This window comes from Bombyx mandarina, chromosome 16 (assembly GCF_030267445.1).
Source record: "Bombyx mandarina strain Sakado chromosome 16, ASM3026744v2".
Taxonomy (NCBI): Eukaryota; Metazoa; Arthropoda; class Insecta; order Lepidoptera; family Bombycidae; genus Bombyx; species Bombyx mandarina.
Window position 1 is genome coordinate 8,825,375 of NC_143222.1, and position 25,264 is coordinate 8,850,638.

Here is a 25,264-nt window from a genome sequence, read left to right on the forward strand (position 1 = left end):
AAAATCGAATATCTTTTATTAATTAATGAATGATTAGGACTCATACCAGTACCCCGGAGTCCAGTCAGGAATCACAGGACTAACAAGTCGATCAAAAATTAGTTACGTTTGTTAAAATCCGACGTATCTAACATAGATTATACTCGGTATACGCTAGGACGATAAAATTTATTTAATTAATTGTTACAAATACATTGGATGACTCTGTTCATGGTTATGCACTTTAGATCATGTTCAAACTTCAACTACCTGGTGATCCTATAAAAAAGGGTGCGTGTACTTATGTAAGCGCGTAAGAAGTTATACTTTATTTTTATTAAATTTATTTCTTTTTTTTATTTAAATTTTAATCAATTTGAAAAAAAATCGATTAAACAACATACTCAAACACGCATATTGGACATCGTATAAATTCGGTAATTCTCGGTGCCGTTCGGAAAGTTCACCTGCGGCTATATTCAGACTCGCCAAGCTACGTCGGTCGTATTGTAATGAGCGATGTAGTGGGCAACTTCATTCTGTTAATTTTGTGTCACGGTGCGCGCGCATCTTAAAATTTCACTCTCATCAATTTTTCATAACGTGCCTAAAGAAGTATAACTTCAAAATCTTGAAAGCCGGAGGGTATTCGCTTGCTAAGAGTAAGTTTAGGAAATGGTAGATATGATTAAGAAATATAAAAGTCGTCCGTGTTATATGAATGTGTATACGGAGGCGTATACTATATAAGGAACATGGAATTTTTCTACGAAAGGATAACAAACATGCTGGCTATGTTTTATTATTGTATGTTTAGATTTATTAAGCAATATAAATCATCATTTAAAATAAATGTTTATGTAATAGCAGAATCGAAATTAGTTATCAAGTTATATAGTAGGTACTTAATTTTTTTAAGATATATGGGCAAAAGCTTTAACGTCTAATATAACAATAACATCTAACAAATAATAGCAATAATGAAAATATTCTCCAAAAATCGACGCCTCTAAATTGCCTATGCTCTACATATGAATACTAGTATGTCAGCCGCTTAAGGAAGTAGCCACTTCTATAACTCAAGCTTTTTGTGATCTTTTATCTCAGCCTTGCACAGAGGATTGCTACGCTATAGCACTTATGCCACCACTTGTCGAATGTTACAAATGGTGGCATAAATGCAATCAGAAAATCTAAAAATATTAGATATGTTAGTCTAAGTCTAGTCTAGTCTAAGTTACTAATCTTACTAATTAGGTTGAGAGGACAAAGAACAAAAAAAATGTTGCAATCAATGTATAATACATGGTATAATAGATTCTAAAGGAGCGGCAGCTTAGGTTCCAGAAACTTCTGCCAGTTGACATCGATTTTTTTTTTGTTCTTTGTCCTCTCAATCCAATTAGTAAGATTAGTAACTTAGTCATTTCGGAATCCATTATTTTCATTTTTAAATTAGGGATAATAATATATGTATTAGATAATATTAAAACTGTCAGAAATAGTATAATGACAACAAAAAAAAAAAACGCGAGATTAAAACTTAAAAGTAACTTTAATTATTGAGTCTATAAGTCTACATACCTATTTCAGTAATTGTTGTCATTCCATAAACTCTTGTATCAATCAATCAATGTTATAAATTACCTTACAAGATACTCATAAGAATTTTATTTATTGTCTAGGAGTTCAAGGTTGCCACGCTTTATTATGATTATCACGGAATACACTATGTACTTAATCGTAATTTCAGTAATTGTGGCTTAAGAGCACATTGGCGGTAAAATGCCAGAATATAATTTATATATTTTTTTTTATTTTTTTTTATTGCCTTTGTAGGCAGACGAGCATACGGCCCACCTGATGGTGAGTGGTTACCGTCGCCCATGGACTTCAGCAATGCCAAGGGCAGAGCCAAGCCGCTGCCTACCGCAGGCATACGAGCATACGGCCCACCTGATGGTGAGTGGTTACCGTCGCCCATGAACTTCAGCAATGCCAAGGGCAGAGCCAAGCCGCTGCCTACCGCAAAATATGTATATTATGTATGCATAATATGTATATCAATAATAATTTTACCAAATATTCATTCAATCATATTCAGAAGACAAATGGAATGATCTATTTAATGTTTTTATATGTTAAGTCATGAATCCTTTTGTTTTTCTTCTGAAAACATACACTTTCTTTGAAAATATTTTACTATCGATAAATGGAAATGATCTTTATAAAATGAAAATATAGCCCACAAGACATTTAGCAGAATAGGAGAAAAAAATTGAAATAACATCACATGTTCAATGTTTCAAAGATAACACAGATAAGATAGATGAAAAAAAGATACTGATTTTACATTTTTCTATAAACATTTACCATCCTTCTACGTGGCGCGGTTCGAAGATGGGATTTTCCCCTGTGTTATGTATCCCCTGTGTCGAAAACATACAGGCGAGATAAGAACAAATACCTACGCTTAGACCCCGAACGCCATACCGAATCCAATTTTAAACAGGGTTGTCAGCATCAGAAATATTTAGATGAAATATTGATCTACCATGAATCAATCACCAACCTTGATTACACATTTACCACCTCATTCCGATAGAGGCACCCGTCACGTGCGGACGTGCTCATCGTCCACTCGATCGCCCGGTCTTTGTTCGCCCGGCTTTTGTTAGCCCGGCCATTGTTCGCGCGGCCTGTGTTCGTGGTACATCTGCCGACTAAGTGCTCTTTCTGGAAGTTTTTATTTGTTTCGTTTCCTTTTGTTGTTTCTGTGTTCGTGGTACATCTGCCGACAAAGTGGTTTCCTGCAAGTATTTATTTGTTTTGTTTCTTTTCGTAATTTCTGTTTTGTTGTGCTTTTTCTTTGTCCTGTAGTAATCGCGCCGCATTGCCACCTGTGTTCAATAGAACCGCTCAGGTCCGAGAAGTTGGGGCCTCGCCGCAAGGCGAGTGTTTTCAAGACCCGGGGCCGCCCCACCTGGGTACTCAGCGATCATGGACGCTGTATTCGCGGAATTCCTCCGACTTCGCCACCCACAGCTCGCCTCGGAGTTTTTGGCCTTCAAGGCCAATCACACTGCGAGCCCTCTCGAGGACTCCGCCGCGCTCGCTGCTCCTGCGTCGCCTGTACCTGCGTGCAGAGCTTCTGCATTGAGCACCGCAGCCTCTGTCGTGCCTACCGCTCCCGTGTCGCCTATACTGGCGAGAAAAGCTGCTGCGTCGTCCGCCGTGACCATCGTTTCAGCTGAGCGATCATCCGCGGCCTCCGTCGCGCCCTCTAAAACACCTACACTTGCTCGTAGGTCGCCTGCACCCGCCTCCTCGTGCTCCGACTCTGACTCGGACATGGAGGTCGACCTCGCCCCCGCCTCATCGACGGATGGATTCACCCTGGTACAGAAGGGTAAGAAGCGTGCCGCGGAGTCTCGAGCTCCCGCGGCCGCTAAAATTAGCAAAGCCGTGAACGCGTCGCGCCCCCGCCCTCAGACTCCCGTTGCTCCCCCAGCCCGTGCCACTCCGTCGCCGCGTCCGGTGGCACAAAATAAAACCCAGACCCCTCCCCCGGTTATCCTTCAGGAGAAGGCAGCTTGGGATCGAGTTTGCCTGGCCCTTAAGGCCAAAAATATAAATTTCACGAATGCCCGTAACCTCGCGAACGGCATTCAAATTAAGGTTCAAACACCCGACGACCATAGGGCCCTCTCTTCTTACCTCCGTAAGGAGCGTATAAGTTTCCATACGTATACGCTCCAGGAGGAGCGCGAACTCCGCGTTGTAATACGCGGAATCCCTAAAGAGTTAGATGTAGAGCTCGTAAAAGCTGACCTGTTAGAACAAGGCCTACCAGTGAATTCTGTGCACCGTATGCACACCGGTCGCGGTAGGGAGCCATATAATATGGTTCTAGTCGCTCTCCAGCCTACCCCCGAGGGTAAGAAAATCTTTAACACACAGACCGTCTGTAGGCTCTCTGGTATCGCTGTCGAAGCCCCCCATAAAAAAGGCACTCCTAGCCAGTGCCATAACTGTCAATTGTACGGGCACTCTTCCCGTAACTGTCACGCGCGCCCCCGATGTGTTAAGTGTTTGGGCGATCACGCCACGGCCCTCTGCGCTCGCGACCAAAAAACCGCGACGGAACCGCCTAGCTGCGTCCTGTGTCGAACACAGGGTCACCCCGCGAATTACCGTGGTTGCCCCCGAGCCCCTAAAATAAATCGCCGCGTCGCCCGCCAAAACCGCCTCCGAGCTTCCGGCCCAGACATCAAAGCCTCGGCACCCTCTGCGTCGCAGGCTAAGCCAGCGTTCGTTCCGGCGGCGGTGCCCAGTGTCTCGGCCTGGGCAAAACCGCTGCCGTACACGAACACGGCTACAACTCCCTCCTCCGCGATTCGTCCCGCCCCCGCGACTCGTCCCTCTCCCGCGACTTGCCCTCCGACCGCGTCCGACAATCTCGCTTTAGCGATCGACTTCTTTCAGTCGATCAACTTTGAGCGCGTTAACGCTTTGGGCGACGCCATTCGCGCTGCCTCCACTGCACAACACTTTATCGCCGTTGTGCAGGAATACGCCGACGTATACGCGTCATTAAATACGTACGTCCTCCCCTCACTCCGCCGGTAATCAATGGCGTATATAAGTAGAATAAAGCCCCTATCCGTAACGATAGGATTTTTTAACGCTTACGGTCTCGCAAATCAACGTGATCAGGTTTCTGACTTTTTGCGTGACCACCAAATTGATATCTTTTTAGTGCAGGAGACCCTACTTAAGCCCGCGCGCCGTGACCCTAAAATCGCGAACTATAACATGGTCAGGAACGACAGGCTCTCTGCCCGTGGTGGTGGTACCGTCATTTACTATAGAAGAGCCCTGCATTGCGTCCCGCTCGATCCTCCCGCGCTCGCTAATATCGAAGCATCAGTGTGCCGAATCTCACTGACGGGACACGCGCCGATCGTTATCGCGTCCGTTTATCTTCCACCGGATAAGATCGTTCTAAGCAGTGATATCGAGGCGCTGCTCGGTATGGGGAGCTCTGTCATTCTGGCGGGCGACCTAAATTGTAAACACATCAGGTGGAACTCACACACCACAACCCCGAATGGCAGGCGGCTTGACGCGTTAGTCGATGATCTCGCCTTCGATATCGTCGCTCCGCTAACCCCGACTCACTACCCGCTAAATATCGCGCATCGCCCGGATATACTCGACATAGCGTTATTAAAAAACGTAACTCTGCGCTTACACTCGATCGAAGTAGTTTCAGAGTTAGATTCAGACCACCGTCCCGTCGTTATGAAGCTCGGTCGCGCTCCCGATTCCGTTCCCGTCACGAGGACTGTGGTGGATTGGCACACGCTGGGCATCAGCCTGGCTGAATCTGATCCACCATCGCTCCCGTTTAACCCGGACTCTATCCCGTCTCCTCAGGATACCGCTGAAGCCATAGACATCTTAACGTCACACATCACCTCGACATTAGATAGGTCATCGAAACAAGTTGTAGCGGAGGACTTCCTTCACCGCTTCAAATTGTCCGACGATATTAGGGAACTCCTTAGAGCTAAGAACGCCTCGATACGCGCCTACGACAGGTATCCTACCGCTGAAAATCGTATTCGAATGCGTGCCCTACAACGCGACGTAAAGTCTCGCATCGCCGAAGTCCGAGATGCCAGATGGTCTGATTTCTTAGAAGGACTCGCGCCCTCCCAAAGGTCTTACTACCGCTTAGCTCGTACTCTCAAATCGGATACGGTAGTAACTATGCCCCCCTCGTAGGCCCCTCAGGCCGACTCGCGGCGTTCGATGATGACGAAAAAGCAGAGCTGCTGGCCGATACATTGCAAACCCAGTGCACGCCCAGCACTCAATCCGTGGACCCTGTTCATGTAGAATTAGTAGACAGTGAGGTAGAACGCAGAGCCTCTTTGCCACCATCGGATGCGTTACCACCCGTCACCCCGATAGAAGTTAAAGACTTGATCAAAGACCTACGTCCTCGCAAGGCTCCCGGTTCCGACTGTATATCTAACCGCGTTATTAAACTTCTACCCGTCCAACTCATCGTGATGTTGGCATCTATTTTCAATGCCGCTATGGCGAACTGTATCTTTCCCGCGGTGTGGAAAGAAGCGGACGTTATCGGCATACATAAACCCGGTAAACCAAAAAATCATCCGACGAGCTACCGCCCGATTAGCCTCCTCATGTCTCTAGGCAAACTGTATGAGCGTCTGCTCTACAAACGCCTCAGAGACTTCGTCTCATCCAAGGGCATTCTTATCGATGAACAATTCGGATTCCGTACAAATCACTCATGCGTTCAACAGGTGCACCGCCTCACGGAGCACATTCTTGTGGGGCTTAATCGACCAAAACCGTTATACACGGGAGCTCTCTTCTTCGACGTCGCAAAAGCGTTCGACAAAGTCTGGCACAATGGTTTGATTTTCAAACTATTCAACATGGGCGTGCCGGATAGTCTCGTGCTCATCATACGGGACTTCTTGTCGAACCGCTCTTTTCGATATCGAGTCGAGGGAACCCGCTCCTCCCCACGACCTCTCACAGCTGGAGTCCCGCAAGGCTCTGTCCTCTCACCCCTCCTATTTAGCTTATTCGTCAACGATATTCCCCGGTCGCCGCCGACCCATTTAGCTTTATTCGCCGACGACACGACTGTTTACTATTCTAGTAGAAATAAGTCCCTAATCGCGAAGAAGCTTCAGAGCGCAGCCCTAGCCCTAGGACAGTGGTTCCGAAAATGGCGCATAGACATCAACCCAGCGAAAAGTACTGCGGTGCTATTTCAGAGGGGAAGCTCCACACGGATTTCCTCCCGGATTAGGAGGAGGAATCTCACACCCCCGATTACTCTCTTTAGACAACCCATACCCTGGGCCAGGAAGGTCAAGTACCTGGGCGTTACCCTGGATGCATCGATGACATTCCGCCCGCATATAAAATCAGTCCGTGACCGTGCCGCGTTTATTCTCGGTAGACTCTACCCCATGATCTGTAAGCGGAGTAAAATGTCCCTTCGGAACAAGGTGACACTTTACAAAACTTGCATAAGGCCCGTCATGACTTACGCGAGTGTGGTGTTCGCTCACGCGGCCCGCACACACATAGACACCCTCCAATCCCTACAATCCCGCTTTTGCAGGTTAGCTGTCGGGGCTCCGTGGTTCGTGAGGAACGTTGACCTACACGACGACCTGGGCCTCGAATCAATTCGGAAATACATGAAGTCAGCGTCGGAACGATACTTCGATAAGGCTATGCGTCATGATAATCGCCTTATCGTTGCCGCCGCTGACTACTCCCCGAATCCTGATCATGCAGGAGCCAGTCACCGTCGACGCCCTAGACACGTCCTTACGGATCCATCAGATCCAATAACCTTTGCATTAGATGCCTTCAGCTCTAATACTAGGGGCAGGCTTAGGGACCCCGGTAACCGTACTCGTCGAACTCGACAAAGAGGTCGACGTGCAACCTAACCCATGCATCAGCCCGCTGAGTTTCTCGCCGGATCTTCTCAGCGGGTCGCGATTCCGATCCGGTAGTAGATTCATTCGCGAAACAATTGCTCTTGAGTTGTTAGGTCTCCTTCGGAGGCGCTCGGGCAGTTGTTAGCAAATCCCACCCCTCTTGGCTGAGCCTTTGCTCGCCCACCTGTCCTGGTGAAACTGGAAAGGCCTTCGGGCCACCAGTAAACTTTCAATCATATAAAAAAAAAAAACATTTACTACGAATTATTACTTGTAGTACACTAATAAGACGTCACGAATATGAATCAATATCCCGTCCCGACAGACGAGAATCCCTTCGTCATTAATAGGAAAATTTATTATTTAATGAATGAATGCTAAACAAAATAAGCAATATGTTTAGGGGCAAGGCTATGACGTAGTCACAAAGCGGGTTTTGTGCATTGCTGCATTAGGGAAAATAATTTTGAAGGAAATGCCTACACCTAACTTTTTTTGCCTTCGTATTGCTAGTAGTCTCGAGGGGTTATACTAGCTTTACTAAACCTTTAAATTATGTGGGTTATATTCGAGTTCTCTCTCATTCTAGGTTCGGCGCGACTTGTTACACGCCAGGGGGGGTTTTAGTCAGTTCATTTCCAACATGTCTCGCTTATCGCCGCCAACATGGAGACAGAGGTCTAAACTAAAAAAAAAAGATAAACGAAAAATAAAAACAACCTTCTACCGAAACATGGCATCTACCAACACAAAAATGTGTCACTGTGTCAGGAATCAATGTTTTTTTTAAATAATATTATGTATCTAGGAAGTGTTATCGATGGTTTCGAGGTATCTACATAGCTGTTTATTTTTCAACAGGAGGGCGCTGGGCTCGGTATATTTTTACCCGTACAAAATTTGAAGTGAAACTTTTTTTAGGTTATGTTTTAATAGTCGATGCAATTAAGACGCATTCATTGTGCGCTTTCAAACTCACCAAACATAAATTTGAAAATGGTAAGCATTAAGTGTCAACGGTTCGGCCATCAGATTGGTCAAAATAATTACAAAATGGTTTCCGAGAAGATGAACTCGGCCGGAGGGCATGTAATTTTTTTAAATTAGATTGCAAAAGCCAGAATTTCAAAGCTGTGGAAGAAATAGGGAGAGGCCAACAATGAATTGACAGTCTGTATCCTTAGTGCGAGTTTTTTATTTTTGCGATCACATAAAAGTCAACTCAAATTTGTAAGGAGTTGGATGTTTGTATGTTGCGCTTGCCATTAAAGGCGCTATTCCAACTAAATACATAAATACGTAAATACGTAAATGCGCCACCCACTTTGAGATATAAGTTCTAAGGTCTCAAGTAAGTTACAACGGCTGCCCCATCCTTCAAACCGAAACGCATTACTGCTTCACGGCAGAAATAGGCAGGGTGGTGGTACCCACCCGCGCGGACTCACAAAAGGTCCTACCACCAGTAAGAAGGTATTATGTAGTTAGTTATGTAGGTAATTAAGATTGTGTTCTTCAACCTTATTATAGGTATTATTAAATATGATGGTATTGTTCATTGCCCATAATAATTATGTCGTCCTCAAATTTAATTATCTATGCGTACAGTTTACATTCGACAAGTTTTATTTTTATTCTTTTTCAACTGGAACGCAATCAAACATCAAATAATAATTTGATCTCTATGTTAATACTTAAGGACGCTAACCTCCTTTTTGTACTCATATCAATTGAAAGAGATAAGAATCCTTTGTGTATCGTGGTATGTTGAAAATCTGTCGAAAATTTCCTCGAAAACTTCAATATTAAGGTCACGGACAATTAATTAGGTACTTCGAGCCCGTATATATGCGTAAATTAATATTAGCATTTTATTTCCAAAAATTATCTGCTTGTGTAAAATTAATCAGTATCGAGTATTTAACTATCTGCGTACTTACTCGATGAAGGATTAATGTCGTTTGATAATAATAATCAATTCCGCAAAGTTTAGTTTCAAGCCAGCTGACTACTTTTGATCAAATTGTAGCAACAAAAAAGAGGTAGGTATTATTACTCCAAAGTACATATGGGGCTCCCCATAGACTTCCACAACGTAAATGTGCCCTTGAGATATAAGTTCTAAGGTCTCAATTATACAATGGCTGCCCCACCCTTCAAATCGCAACGCATTACTGCTTCACGGCAGAAATAGGCAGGGTGGTGGTACCTACCCGTGTGGACTCACAAGAGGTCCTACCACCAGTAACTACGCAAATTATAATTTTTATTACACGATGTTATTCCTTCACCATGGAAGTCAATCGTGAACATCTGTTGAGTACGTATTTCATTAGAAAAATTGGTACCCGCCTGCGGGATTCGAACACCGGTGCAACGGACGTGTTATCCTTTAGGTCACGACGACGTCATTATGTTCTTGAATGGCATTAGGCTATTGATATGGAGTTCGGTAATAATAATAATAATAATATGTCTGCTCTGCGGTTGTAAACGTAATTTGCATATAAATACGCCCGTAATTTAAGACTGCGATAGTTGGCAGTTGGTAGGTTCGATGGATAATCCATAGATGCTGATCAGGTAAAATTTGAAAAGAGCCAAAGACGACGTGTTTGGCTGTGCTCAATGCTTATGAACCACTTCGATGACTCAAGAGTGCTTTAGTATGACTACATTGGAAATAAGCCTGTGACGTTTCATTTCAAGCTTGTACTTACTATGTGTGAAGCATTCTGTACAATTATAAAATTACACCTTATTATGAATAATTTCTGGTACGTAAGCGGTACAGTATTAGTACATAGTAGGCAGTGACTTGCCTGTAAGCCCGGATATTTCTGATGGCCATGAGCAACAGTGACTACTTACCTTCAGGAGGGCCGAATCTATATATATTATATATAACTACCTACTCTTTTACCAAATATCGCGATAATTTTTTTATGTAAAGCTTACTAAATTTAGTGTTGAATTTTAGTGATAATTTTTTAAGGGGAATGCATAGTGCTTAGCTCTGGGAATTCTTTTATTTTGTTAATTTAGCACTTAAGATCAAACATATCATAATTATGGTTTGATAGCTGTGAAGGTGCATAGCATACTGGAACTGAAACAAAATAAAACATCTAGACAAGGACAAGCCCTATTAGCAACAGCGATAGTCACGGCAATCAACGAACATATATACACCATACGACTGCGCGCTTTGATTGATTCAGGTTTCTCAAGCAACACTCATAAGTGAGAAAGTAACTGAATTGCTGAAATTGACTAGACAATCAGGGAGAACTGTAATAGGGGTGTAATAGGATCTACGCGAACCAATTTAGCTGGACATGACTTCTAGGGTTCATTCAAAAATAGCATTCTTAGTAATTTTGCATATTTTTATTTAAAACCTATTTAATTTTATCTCATCCAATGCCTACGTTGTTGTCTAATCTCACCTCTTTTAATTTAATTCAAAAACCATTTTTGTCACAAACAAATTTGCTGTATGGTCCAGGTTTTCTTTGTATCTAGTGAAAAACCAAACATTAGTTCTATTCAATGTCAAACATTAACAAACGTCAAACAGCACGAATGATAAATGATTGAAATGTTGACGAATGGCAAGTTTTGTTTACGTTTCTGAGTTTCAACTACAAACTTTCAATGCTTTGGCAAAATTAAATTAATTTAAAAATACGGACGGCGATTAAAACATTATATTGATTTAAAAAAATAAAATGGAGAACTTGAAAAATATTTGGAAACCAGAGTGTAAGTGGCTAGAAATATTTCAGTCACAAAGCTTGTTTTTTATCTTCATTATAAATGGGAATATTTGCAGTGTATCGTATTCAAATGGAAGCTCCTGTGCCGAAGCGGGTTCCTTGTGACCATTGTCCGGATAGACCTAAGTTTTACGGGAAAGAATTTCATGGCATTCTAGGACATAAGGAAGCCACACTGTTGTTAGAAAATGAACCGAACGGTGCCTTCTTGATTAGAAAAGGGAATCCCTACAACGACTTTTACACATTAACTTGGAGGTAATACACACTTTATCATCTATTATCTATTATACGAAATACGTAAAAAGGAAATAAAAAAATTATCAATGTCGTTACAAAGATCTTCAGAATACCTGAACCTATTCCGATATATTTTTTGAAAGTATATTGGAATGAAGAATGTATTGTAAGACAAATTACCAAGATATTTATTCCTCATTCCTTTATTTTTTTGTTTTTGTTTTTGCTTTTTTGTCATGACCTATGCAAGTGTAGTGTTCGCTCACGCGGCCCGCACTCACTTAAAATCCTTTCAAATTATTCAATCCCGTTTTTGCAGGATAGCCGTCGGAGCCCCGTGGTTCGTCAGGAACGTCGACCTCCATGACGACCTGGACTTAGAGTCCGTCAGTAAGTATCTTCAGTCGGCGTCGATGCGCCACTTCGATAAAGCGGCAGGACACGAGAACCCTCTCATCGTGGCCGCTGGTAACTACATTCCCGATCCTGCGGACAGAATGGAAAGCAGTCGACGTCGCCCAAAACACGTTATCTCGGATCCTCCCGATCCGCTAACGGTGCTTTTAGGTACTTCAAGCACCGGTCACCGTTCTCGTCGAACTCGTCGCTTGCGACGAAGGGCTCGACGAGTAAATTAACTCTCAGACACAGCCCACTGAGTTTCTCGCCGGATCTTCTCAGTGGGTCGCGTTTCCGATCCGGCGGTAGATTCTGCGAAGCAGGGCTCTTGCTAGGGTTCGTGTTAGCAACGTCATCAGGTTTGAGCCCCGTGAGCTCACCTACAAACGTTAGGGTTACGCTGAAGTAGCCCCTCAAGGCTCTCAGCTTAGGTAGCAAAAAAAAATTTGCTTTTTTGTTATGGATTAAATTTATTGTGAGACAAATTACCAAGATATTTATTCCTCATTCCTTTATTTTTTTGTTTTTGTATTTGTTTTTTTGTTATGGATTAAATTAAAAAAAAATACATTATAATATATTTATACAATAAGTAATTGTGATATTACATTATAAAAAATGTGAATTGTTTCACTGTCCAAATTTATAATAAGATTAAAATCAATCAAATTCTAAGTAGTAATCTTTGAATTTGTGGGTAGTTGTTGAATTAAAACAGATTTTACGGTGTATCTTATTATTAAAAATTGTAATTGATATCTGTGCATATTTTCAGATTCAATGACAAAGTTCATCATTATAAACTTTACTATGACGGGACACATTACATAAAAGATAAACGTTATGACACTATATATGACCTTGTTGCGGATGGACTCATTACCTGCCACATGGAGATAAAAGCTCATCATATACTGGAGATGATCAACTCAAGGGCCAATTACACGGACAGCCCGTATGTGACATTAAATAGAAGAAAATTAAATACATTATCTAAAATACAGCAGTAAGTAAACTTTTACTATCTCTAGCTTGTAACTTGATCCAAATAGTGATTATTTAACAATTTTATTATTTCAAATATGAATTTATCATTTAGGACCCTAGCAACAGTGAATGTTGCTAGTTATTTTGTAAATTAATAAAAAAAAGAAATGTAAGTATTCTTTGTAGTTACATATTGTGATTTAAATACTATAACAATTTACAAGTTTTGGCTTTATTATGTCCAATTCCTTAATTATGCTATATCCTTAATATAATAGATATAAAATAGTATATCCTTAATTATATCCAAGGCCGAACTTGCCTTGTAGGTTAGTCTGAGCTACTGTGCTATATATAAAAATGCTATCTTATATTCCTACTTATACTATGAAAACTGTAAATTGTAAAAGAAAGCTTATTAGGTAATGCATATCCCAGTGCTTTGTACTTATGCCCATTTAATGTACATCTATTGATAAAAAAATTGAATTCATTATTTTCAGAGCTTCGAACAAGTCAAGTCCAATATTAAACAGAATTGAATCGAAAATCACTGAAGTTGATTCATCTATAAAGCCAATCTGCGAACTCACTCCCACTATAGAAAATAATCCATTAGTCATTAAATACTCAAAATCACACAATTTTCGTGTCCACACGTTCAAAGGGCTAAACTGGTGTGAATTCTGCGCCAATTTTCTATGGGGTTTCACTGCACAGGGAGTGAAATGTGAAGGTAAAAATGTATTTCGCCATAATATTTGTTAATAATACGCCCTTTTTTTCTTCTTCTTAGATTGGTGGACGAGCTCACGGCCCACCTGGTGTTAAGTGGTTATTGGAGCCCATAGACATCTACGACGTAAATACGCCACCCACCTTGAGATATAAGTTCTAAGATCTCAGGTATATTTACAACGGCTGCCCCACCCTTCAAACCGAAACGCATTACTGCTTTACGGCAGAAATAGGCGGGGTGGTGGTACCAACCCGTGCGGACTCACAAGAGGTCCTACCACCAGTAACCTAATACTAAGAGTGGTAAAAGTATTCATGTCCAAACTTCTACAAAAGATGAGTTTACAGCACACACACCTTTACACAGTCGTAAAAGCATATTGGTAACGGTACTCATTGAACTCAGCAAAGAGTTTGACTTGCAAGCTAACCCATACATTAGCCCGCTGAGTTTCTCGCTGGATTCTCTCAGAGGTAGTAGATTTATTTGTGAAGCAATTGCTCTTAAGTTGTTAGGTCTCCCTTGGAGGCGCTCAGTGAGGTCCCATCCCTCCTGGCTGAACCCGTGCTCGCCCACCTGTCCTGGTGAAACTGGAAAGGCCTTCGAGCCAGCAGTAATAGTTCCTTCTTAAAATGCACATATTTATTATGTATTCAAAAATCGTCTTTAATTACTTTTTATGAAATAAATAAAACTATAGTTTCGTATAGATTAATAATGAAAAACTAAAATAAACCTTGGCCAGATAACATACATAAAAAACCTAAGACATGGCACCCTTGGAATCTCATAATTTATTGTAACATATCTAAATACTTATGCAAACACCATAATAATTCATAATTGTATGCTTTCTTATCTATGATTTATAAAAAAAAAAAAATTGTATAAATAACCATGTCCATGGGAACATTGTGTATACATACTAATATTTAAAAAAATATTAGCAACCTCCATAATATGTTTATAGTGTTCCATTTCAGTAAGTAAAATATTTCAATGCTTTTTTAAATTTTTTATTTTATGTCATTGTATTTCTAATAAAAGTGTTTTATTCTGTCTCAGCGATTATAAACTTGATCCTCCTTGACTTGATTTTGGGCCAGCTTATGACTGCATGTGTAATTAAATAATACATATACGAACAGAATACTGTTGATAAAGAAGATGTAATGTCATCATCGATCCGTCTTAGTTATTTCTGTCGTTTAGATTTCATAAGTTAGATAACAGTTAGCTGCATTCGATCCTCAGTGTGCTTAGTGCGAGCTTTTTAACGTTCTCGATAGCGTAAAAGTTAACCCATTTTTGTAGGCAGTTCGCTTGGAACCCCTGGGTCTGCGGAGGGACTTCGGTTCCCTCTGTATTTTGTACCGTATGTTCCACGGGGAGTGCTCTGAGGAATTGTTCGAGATGATACCGGCATCTCGTTTTTACCATCGCACCGCCCGCCACCGGAGTAGAGTTCATCCATACTACCTGGAGCCACTGCGGTCATCCACAGTGCGTTTTCAAAGGTCTTTTTTGCCACGTACCATCCGGCTATGGAATGAGCTCCACGGTGTTTCCCGAGCGCTATGACATGTCCTTCTTCAAACGAGGCTTGTGGAGAGTATTAAACGGTAGGCAGCGACTTGGCTTTGCCCCTGGCATTGCTAAAGTCCATGGGCGACGGTAACCACTCGCCATCAGGTGGGCCGTATGCTCATCTGCCTACAAGGGCAAAAAAAAAAAAAAAGTTGAACAGCGCCCCTAACGCCAAACGTAAGCAAACGATCCCATTCCATACAAATACGAGCTAACTTTTACGCTATCGAGAACGTTAAAAAACTCGCATTAAGCACACTGATCTCAAGATATCTGTCGGCGAACTTTTTGGTCAAAGCGGCCATTAAATTTTGTTCTATGAGTTATGTGCCCTACACACTGCCACTTCCTTGCAATGCTTCGGGTTATGTCAGACATTATAGCTCTAGATTGTTCGGGCGTTCCGAAATTGAAACCGCAGTGTACGATTTCGTTTTTTTTTAAGTTACTGGTGGTAGGACCTCTTGTGAGTCCGCACGGGTAGGTACCACCGCCCCGCCTATTTCTGCCGTGAAGCAGTAATGCGTTTCGGTTTGAAGGGTGGGGCAGCCGTTGTGACTATACTGAGACCTTAGAACTATATCTCAAGGTGTGTGGCGCATTTACGTTGTAGATGTCTATGGGCTCCAGTAACCACTTAACATCAGGTGGGCTGTGAGCTCGTCCACACAGCTAAGCAATAAAAAGTTATACTTCTTTAGGCGCGTTATGAAAAATTGATGAGAGTGAAATTTTACGATGCGCACCGTGACAAAATTAACAGAATGAAGTTGCCCACTAAATCGCTCATTACAATACGACCGACGTAATTTGGCGAGTCTGAATATAACCGCAGGTGAACTTTCCGAACCGTACCGAGAATTACCGAATTTATATTTTATATAGCTTACATAAGTGACATCGGATTATGCTTTAGACATGCTCAGCTTTTATTATATGCCGATGACACTAAAATCTATATGAAGGTTAATACATTTGAGGATTGCATTAAACTGCAGGAAGATCTAGACAGACTATCACTATATTACATAACTAACCGTATCACAGTCAATGTTGCAAAATGTGCACATATTTAATTCACTAGACGTAAGAATCCGATTGATTACAATTTTAAATTAAATAACGTAAGTCTGAATAAAGTTTATTCTGTAAAAGATTTGGGGGTTTATCTTGATTCAAAACTTACATTTAATAGTCACTTTGAATATATAGTTAATAAGGCTTACAAAAACTTAGGTTTCATAATAAGAGTAACGCGCGATTTCACTGACATTCCTTGCATAAAAGTGCTTTACTATGCTTATATCAGAAGTATTCTCGAATACTGCAGTACTGTTTGGAATCCACAATACGTGACGCGCGAGCATTCCCTTGAGCGTTTCCAAATTAAATTTGTCAAATATTTGAATTTCAAAAGCAAATTAAAAATTGATGGCTACACTGAGTCATGCCAAAAACACAGCCTCATAACTCTGGCTGAGAGACGTGAGATGCAAGACATGGCTGTATTTCATGATATATGTTCTGGAAAGCTAGATTGTGTTGAACTGCCAAATAGAATACTCAACTTGAATGCCCCTGGTAAAAGAACTCGTCACACGCATCTTTTTCATATACCGTCAGAGCGCACTAACTACGGGGCTAATGATATGTCTATTAGATTACCTAAGACCTACAATAAGTTTTATTCAGATATTGATATCTTTACAACATCCAAAACTACGTTCAAAGCTGCAGTTCATAAGCTTAAGTTGAGTTAAGCTAAAGTTTTGATATTGTTTGAATCTTTAAAATATTTACAATTTGAAAAATTATAATCTTTAAAGTATTTTGGGTGTTCTACAATTAACAATCAACGTTCATAATCAATTCGAGCGTCCATGTAAACCAACCACTTTATTACACTCACACGCACTTACACACATCGACACAACACAATCAGATTCAAACTTATTCTGCAAGTTATCATTCGACAAAATTTATCTACCTATTTAACTGCCTTACCTTTACCTTAGTTGGACTACCTGTGTTCATTAATCATGTTAACATTTTTTGGAAACATAATGTGTTTCTTTAATTGGCTCATGTTTGTGAAAACATCCTTTTTTTTTATGATTGATAGCTTAGTGGTGGCCCGGAGGCCTTTCCAGTTTCACCAGGACATGTGGGCGAGCAAAGGCTCAGCCAGGAGGGGTGGGATTTGCTAACAACTGTCCGAGCGCCTCCGAAGGAGACCTAACAACTCAAGAGCAATTGCTTCGCGAATGAATCTACTACCGGATCGGAATCGCGACCCACTGAGAAGATCCGGCGAGAAACTCAGCGGGCTGATGCATGGGTTAGGTTGCACGTCGACCTCTTTGTCGAGTTCGACGAGTACGGTTACCGGGGTTCCTAAGCCTACTCCTAGTGTTAGCGCTGAATACGTCTAATGCAAAGGTTATTGGATCTGATGGATCCGTAAGGACGTGTCTAGGGCGTCGACGGTGACTGGCTCCTGCATGATCAGGATTCGGGGAGTAGTCAGCAGCGGCAACGATAAGGCGATTATCATGACGCATAGCCTTATCGAAGTACCGTTCCGACGCTGACTTCATGTATTTCTGGACTGATTCGAGGCTTAGGTCGTCGTGTAGGTCAACGTTCCTCACGAACCACGGAGCTCCAACGGCTAACCTGCAAAAGCGGGATTGTAGGGATTGGAGGGTGTCTATGTGTGTGCGGGCCGCGTGAGTGAACACCACACTCGCATAAGTCATGACGGGCCTTATGCAAGTTTTGTAAAGTGTCACCTTGTTCCGAAGGGACATTTTACTCCACTTACAGATCATGGGATAGAGTCTGCCGAGAATAAATGCGGCACGGTCGCGGACTGTTTTTATATGCGGGCGGAATGTCATGGATGCATCCAGGGTGACACCCAGGTACTTGACCTTCCTGGCCCAGGGTATAGGTTGGCCGAAGAGGGTGATCGGGGGGGTGATATTTCTCCTCCTAATGTGGGAGGAAATAAGCGGTGAGTTTCCCCTTTGAAATAACACTGCTGTGCTTTTCGCTGGGTTGATGTCTATGCGCCATTTTCTGAACCACTGTCCGAGGGTTAACGCTGCGCTCTAGAGCTTACTCGCGATTAGGGACTTTTTTCTACTTGAGTAGTAAACGGTTGTGTCGTCAGCAAATAAGGCTAGCTGGGTCGAAAACATCCTCTGTACCCTGTGTCTAGTTAAATGCTGTTGAAACATTGTTGATTAAATAAATAAATAAATAAATAAAATAAATTATACGATGTAAAAAAAGGGATGTCCAATATGCGTGTTTGAGGATGTTGTTTAATCGATTTTTTCTTCAAATTTATTAAAAAAAGAAACATACCTATATTTAATAAAAATAAAGTATAACTTCTTACGCGCGTACATAAGTACACGCACCCTTTTTTTTGTTATTGCCCTTGTAGGCAGACGAGCATACGGCCCACCTGATGTTGAGTGGTTACCGTCGCCCATGGACTTCAGCAATGCCAGGGGCAGAGCCAAGCCGCTACCTACCGCTTAATACTCTCCACAAGGCTCTTTTAAAGAAGGACATGTCGTACCTATTAAATGTTTTCATTAAATCTCCAGATTGTGGCTTCATAGCTCATTCGAAATGTTCGGAACGCGCTCCTAATCACTGCGTCCCCGATCTAAAGAAGCTACGTGGTGTCTTCGGCATAGATCTGACGACGCTCCTGAATGCGCATTCCAGTACGATGCCGTTCGTTGTCACGAAGTGTGTTAACGAAATAGAATCAAGGGGAATGGACTCTGAAGGCATATACAGGGTGTCCGGTTTCGCTGACGAAATTGAAGCATTGAAATTGGCCTTTGATCGAGGTGAGTATTTTTTTTTAAATTATAATGTCTGAAGATCGATTCAAAAAATTAACTCAAAAGAGCAGATGCTAGCGACGCTTAGAAGTAACAAAAAATAATTATGGTTTAAAAATGACCTTTTTCTTGCAGACGGTGAAGCAACGGATCTCAGCGTGTACAGCAACATAAACGTAATAGCGGGAACTCTGAAACTTTATTTACGGTTATTGCCCGTGCCGTTGATCACGTACGAAGTCCACCCCAAGCTCGTAATGGCGATACGTGAGTGGATATTAAAAATATTTAAACACATCTTTGGAAGAAAAACTCAGACTTTTTTCGACAAGCTAGCGTTACGAAAGTTTTGCATTATTCAAACTGTATTAAGATGTATACAGATTTAAATGTTGATGTTTAATTTATGTATTTGGAAAGGAGCAAAAGCTGAATTTCTTGCTGATTGTTTTGAAATGCAATCTCAATCGTTACTAAGTAGTTCATGATCCATAGACCTCTATGAAGGTCTTGAAAGAAAAAAAAACTTTTTCTTTTTAAATCGTTTTAAACTTTCTCGGCTATATACAATAAACTGCGCTATTCATTTTGACGGGCCCACCTGTGATAATGGCGTTTGCGACACGCCAAAATGTCGGGAACTAATCGAATGTGAAAAATGTGGTAATAACACGTCTAATCATTTTTTTTTTTATTGCTTAGATGAGTGGACGAGCTCACGCCCACCTGGTGTTAAGTGGTTACTGGAGCCCATAGACATCTACAACGTAAATGCGCCACCCACCTTGAGATATAAGTTCTAAGGTCTCAATTATAGTTACAACGGCTGCCCCACCCTTCAAACCGAAACGCATTACTGCTTCACGGCAGAAATAGGCAGGGTGGTAAGTACCTACCCGTGCGGACTCACAAGAGGTCCTACCACCAGTAATTACGCAAATTATAATTTTGCGGGTTTCATTTTTATTACACGATGTTATTCCTTCACCGTTGAAATCAATCGTGAACATTTGTTGAGTACGTATTTCATTAGAAAAATTGGTACCCGCCTGCGAGATTCGAACACCGGTGCATCGCTCAACATGAATGCACCGGACGTCTTATCCGTTAGGCCACGACGCCTTCAAAATTCACGACGATTTCTTTAAGGTCTTTTTAATTTCGATTAATACGTTGACTACAGTGTAGGTCACCGGTGCCCTACGCGGCGCACTGAAGTAATTATGTCGATTTTTGTTACTAAGGCGCTTGGATTGCCTAACTTTGCCTTCTTTTGGTTTTTAGTGTATGTTTCAGTTTTTAAGGTCTCTTAGAAATAGATTCCTTCTCAGTATCTTCGGATCCATCTTTCCCCAGAGTGTTCTAGATACTCCTTGTCTTAGTAACAGAAATCAAGAGAATTATGCAAAATAAAGATCGCAGCGCATAAAATAAAAGTTGCAATGTTCCAAAATTTTCAATTATAATAATAATTAATAATTGATACGTCTTGCTCATTTGCACACGCACACGCACACACACACACACACACACATGGCAGTCGACGTGGTATGAATGTTAGAACAGAAGGAAGGCTGTGTTGTCCTAAACACGTCATTAAGGATCCTCCCGATCCATTAACGGTGCTTTTAGAATCTGGATGGCATTAAACCAACTTAACCGATCCTGCGGACCGAATAGTAAACAGTCGACGTCGCCCAAAACACGTTATTTCGGGTTCCGATCCACTGTCAGTGCTTTTAGATATCACAAGCACCGGTCACCGTCCTCGCCGAACCCATCGCTTGCGACGAAGGGCTCGACGAGTAACTTAACCCATAGACCCAGCCCACTGAGTTTCTCGCCGGATCTTCTCAGTGGATCGCGTTTCTGATCCGGTGGTAGATTCTGCGAAGCACTGCTCTTGATAGGTCCAGTGTTAGGGACAGAGAATAGTATTACCGTGATTTGTTCCCGAAGTTCATGCTCACCGAAACACGAATACCTCACTCCCATCTTGATACACAGTCGTAGTGTCCGACACTTCAAACAGAAACACGTATCTCGAGAATAGTGTAGAAGCAGGCAAAGGCGAAAGGTTTTCGCGTTTATAATATAATAGCTTTTGCCCGCGACTTCTTCCGCGTAGAATAGTTCACAAATAATGCTTTATTTTAGAACAAATTTGGTTAGGATAAAAAACGTTATAGTGAGCCAACCTTAGCATATAGACATATTATTATGCAGTCGCGGACTTTTTTTTAGATCTTTTAATGGGGAACAATTCTGTCATACATTACTTTAGCGAAACTTTAACCGTTTCTGCAGCGCACGCAGCGGAAGCTCTAAAAAGGTAAAAATAACCCCGATTTTGAAACATTCTTAATCGGTGCTCCGCTTATATTGGTCTTAGCGTAATGTTATATGTAGTTCCTGAGATTAGCGCGTTCAAACAAACAAACTCTTCAGCTTTATATATTAAGTATAGATAAGTATATATTTATTATTTACAGAACCGAAGACTATCCCGCAGCAGATAATGATGCTGAGGCAGTGTCTGGAGCCGCTGCCGCCTGCTCACTTCAACTGTCTTCAGTACATGATGCAGCATTTACACAGGTTTGTGTTTTATACATACAAAAAAGTAACTAGTCCAAGTCTGTTTGTAATTTCGTTTTACTGTCTGTACTTCTTCTTAGCGTTTTCCCGGTCTAGTGTCAGGATCTCCTTTCCTACTTCCTTTTCCGCTTTTACCTCAGCGGTTGGGGAACCGGGGTAAATTACCTCAATGCGGTAAAATGAAATTTTGGGGGGTAAAAATAAAACTATTGTGAGTAAAAAGTGTATATTGAAGTGAAACTTCTTTATAATCGTTAAATTTTGAGTTATTGTTTTCTTTTCAAAATTATCATGGGGGCTATAAAATGAAAGATGCTAAAAAGAAGCGATTTCGTTTTTTTTTTTGTTCTTCGCCATGAGGTAATATCAACTTACACAAAAATATTTTGGGGTAATAATTAAAAAAGTTCCCCGACCCCGGGGTTACCTGGAGGTATGTGTGTTTCACGTGTTCGACTTCCACGGTGAAGGAATATAAAAGAACACCCCGGCAGAATTGTGAATTTGCGTAATTACTGCTGTTATAGATAAGCTAGGTTAAGTTTCACTGTCCCCTGTAGGACCCCGGGGTTAAGATTAGGGAACGCGAACTAAGGGGGCATGTCCGCGCGGCGCCCTACCTAAACATCTTTGGGCCCGCGGTTTGCTCTCTACATCTGCAGACCGTCATGTTTCGCATACTCCGCGTGGTCCCTAGACGCGGACCGGGCTCTAACAAAAAAAATTAACCATCCTGCCTATTTCTGCCGCGAAGCAGTCGTGCGCTCCGGTTTCAAGGGACAACCGTTATACAATACAATTGGGGTTTCGACCTCATGTCTCAAGGGGGGCGGCGGCACTCACATTGCGATGTCTACCGACTCCGATAACCGAATAAACCCAGGGTGTGTAAAATCCAATTTAGGACAGGGAGGTGATGACACTAATCACTTCAAGCGACTCTTCAAAGGAATGTCTTTATCAGTACATAGTTACAAAACTTCAGACGTCTCGAGCTCGCTTACAATCCAACATGTAAAGGATTTGTTCCAGGGTGTCCCAACAGGCAGAGGTTAATAAGATGAGCGCTCACAATTTGAGTACCGTTTTCGCGCCAACACTAGTAGCTACACCGCCCGCCATCACCGACCTAGCCTTCGAGATTCGAGCTCTTCAGATATTGATTGAGCACTGTCCACAAATATACGAAAGCTCAAAGTGATAAACGTCAATAATTGTCTATGGTGTGTCAATATGGTGGGTCCCTGCACGATCAAAGTGTTGCCAGATACGTAAATTTTTAATTATCTATTTTTTTATCGTCTCGGATCTATCTAAAAAGTTGAGAACGATACAAAACAATATCATAGTTTAAAACGAAATTCAAATGTAAATGGAATTGAAAAAGTTTTGGACCAAATAATTCTGTGATTTTTCTTCATATAATAAACACCACTTATTTCCGAAATACAGTAGATTATTTTGTTTGTATCTACCAAATATTATTCGTATCGAGCACAAATGACTTTCACAATCTATTATTATATTTAAGTATATCGATACTAAATGTAAAAGCATTTATAGATTTAAAATAATGTAACATAATCTCACAAATTATTTCTAGGTACATATATTAGAACGTGCAATATAATTTTATATTTAATGATTTCAACAAGACACTCAACGAAAAACTAAGCAAGGATAGTACCAAATGTTTTAATACAAGATGCTCTTCCAGTCGGTGTTATGTTAACCTGGGTTTTATTGCCGGATCGTCTCAGTGGGTCGCGATTCGATCCGGCGGTAGATTCGTTACCGGGGTCCCTAAGCCCGCTCCTAGTGTTAGACTTGAAGACGTCTAATGCAAAGGTTATTGGATCTGATGGATCCGTAAGGACGTGTCTTCCAGTGGTAACTAAGGCAGCACCGAATCAGTGTATAACGTATCCATTTTCCATAACGGCCCCCATAAGCTGTGTGAATTGCTAATAGAGCATTATTTTTTCGTTAATTATGTCTTATTGAAACTTTCGTCATAATATTATAAATTCATTTTGAATGTATTAAAATTGTGATATAGGAATTGGATCTTTTTAAAAGAATAATCGTATTTAAACCATTCCAGGTTGTCATCTAGGTTTTAGTTTTAGAACTATTATTATATTTTACTTGTATGTACAATAATTAAAATGTGTGTTGTGAAAAGTGTATTTTGATTTATTCACTTACGGTTTTAAAAACAGTTTTGTCTGTGCATCGCTTCCACCCCCCACACCCCTTCGTTCTTCAAGCATAGCACAGCGGTGGCCAACCGGTCGATCGTGGCAAGACAAAAAATATAAATACACTAGCCTTACTCTCCCGCTTCGCTGGGCATTTAAAATTAACATTATTATTTATTGTAATTATTATTATTATTAGGGATTCCAACGCTCATATAAATATTAGCCTATCGATTAAGTACATGTGTATTTTTTACATGGATACCAAGTTTCAAGTCAATTGGATACATGGTCTAGTAGTTATAACGGAACATCCGTAAAAACCACTGTAGATTTATATATTATTTATTAAATTTATTTATTTATACTTTATGCACAAAACAAAACTTGTACACAGGCGGACTTAATGCCATGGGCATTCTCTTCCAGTCGACCATAGGGTGATGCAAAGATAATGCATGGTAGGCGCATTAACAAAATAATAACAAACAACAACAACAAAACAAAAAAAGAACAAAATCAAAACAAAAATCTTCCTTAACCCTTTAATGGACGTTTTTTGTTTCACGTTTTAAATAAATATATTTGTGTAATAGACATGTAGGACTGTCTAGGAAAAATTAGTAAAAAAATCTAGACATGAATTTACTATACTATTTTTCAAAATTCGTTCAGAAATAAGAACTAGTTGTCAAAATTAACAAAAAATTAAAAGAAGGTCAATTTTATCTGTAATGTTTAGTATGTTGTTTAAAAACAACATTGTCCATTTAAGGGTAATAACATCTCAGTATTATAGAATACACATAATGTTAAATATATTAGTATAGATATAACAGATTGCGGCCGTTTTCCAATTACAGCACAAGAGCGCATTATGCGGCATAATGCTCAACTAAGCTTCAGCATAATTCGGCATTGTGCGTCACTGAGTCGCATTATGCTCTGTAATTAACTATTACTTAATGGTAGTTTTCCAATTATGCCGCATAATGCGCTCTTGTGCTGTAATTGGAAAACGGCTTGCGTAACGTAATCACCAAGTGCTGCGCGCATCAACTTTATCTTATATCCTTTATCCTCTTCTTCCACACAATAGTTGTATTTTATTATATAATAATAATGTCAGATTTCTGTTTAATATTTTGAATTAAAAAAAATATATACTACTTATTTGTATACTGAACTACAATATATTGTTTCAATAAATTTCAAGAAATGTCATTGGTAGACCGCAGTGTTTCTTCAGAAAATACGCCCTAAATCCTCCCGATCCACCAACGGTGCTTTTAGGTACCTCAAGCACCGGTCACCGAACTAATCCATAGACACAGCCCACTGAGTTTCTTGCCGGATCTTCTCAGTGGGCCGCGTTTCCGATCAA

The 25,264-nt window shown here is 41.0% G+C and overlaps 1 protein-coding gene and 1 pseudogene across 1 annotated transcript; both read left to right on the forward strand.

Annotated features, from left to right (window-relative positions):
- The first annotated feature begins 10,643 nt into the window (after window positions 1-10,643).
- Window positions 10,644-23,863, forward strand: RhoGAP5A (Rho GTPase activating protein at 5A). Its single transcript, XM_028180764.2, has 8 exons — window positions 10,644-11,249; window positions 11,320-11,521; window positions 12,678-12,908; window positions 13,393-13,625; window positions 18,836-19,087; window positions 19,217-19,348; window positions 21,574-21,679; window positions 22,712-23,863. Exons 1-8 carry the CDS (start codon window positions 11,216-11,218, stop codon window positions 22,878-22,880), a joined length of 1,359 nt encoding a protein of 452 aa, XP_028036565.2. The 5' UTR covers window positions 10,644-11,215; the 3' UTR covers window positions 22,881-23,863.
- On the forward strand, window positions 16,061-17,104 carry LOC149501332 (uncharacterized; annotated as a pseudogene).
- Window positions 23,864-25,264: the final 1,401 nt, after the last annotated feature.

Bases quoted from the DNA above. Each gene is read 5' to 3' on its own strand.
- RhoGAP5A (XM_028180764.2), top strand. From the start codon at position 11,216: ATGGAGAACTTGAAAAATATTTGGAAACCAGAGT. The intron at 19,088-19,216 runs GTGAGTATTTTT...TTTTTCTTGCAG, and splicing joins GAAATTGGCCTTTGATCGAG to ACGGTGAAGCAACGGATCTC. The intron at 21,680-22,711 runs GTTTGTGTTTTA...GATTTGTTCCAG, and splicing joins ATGATGCAGCATTTACACAG to GGTGTCCCAACAGGCAGAGG.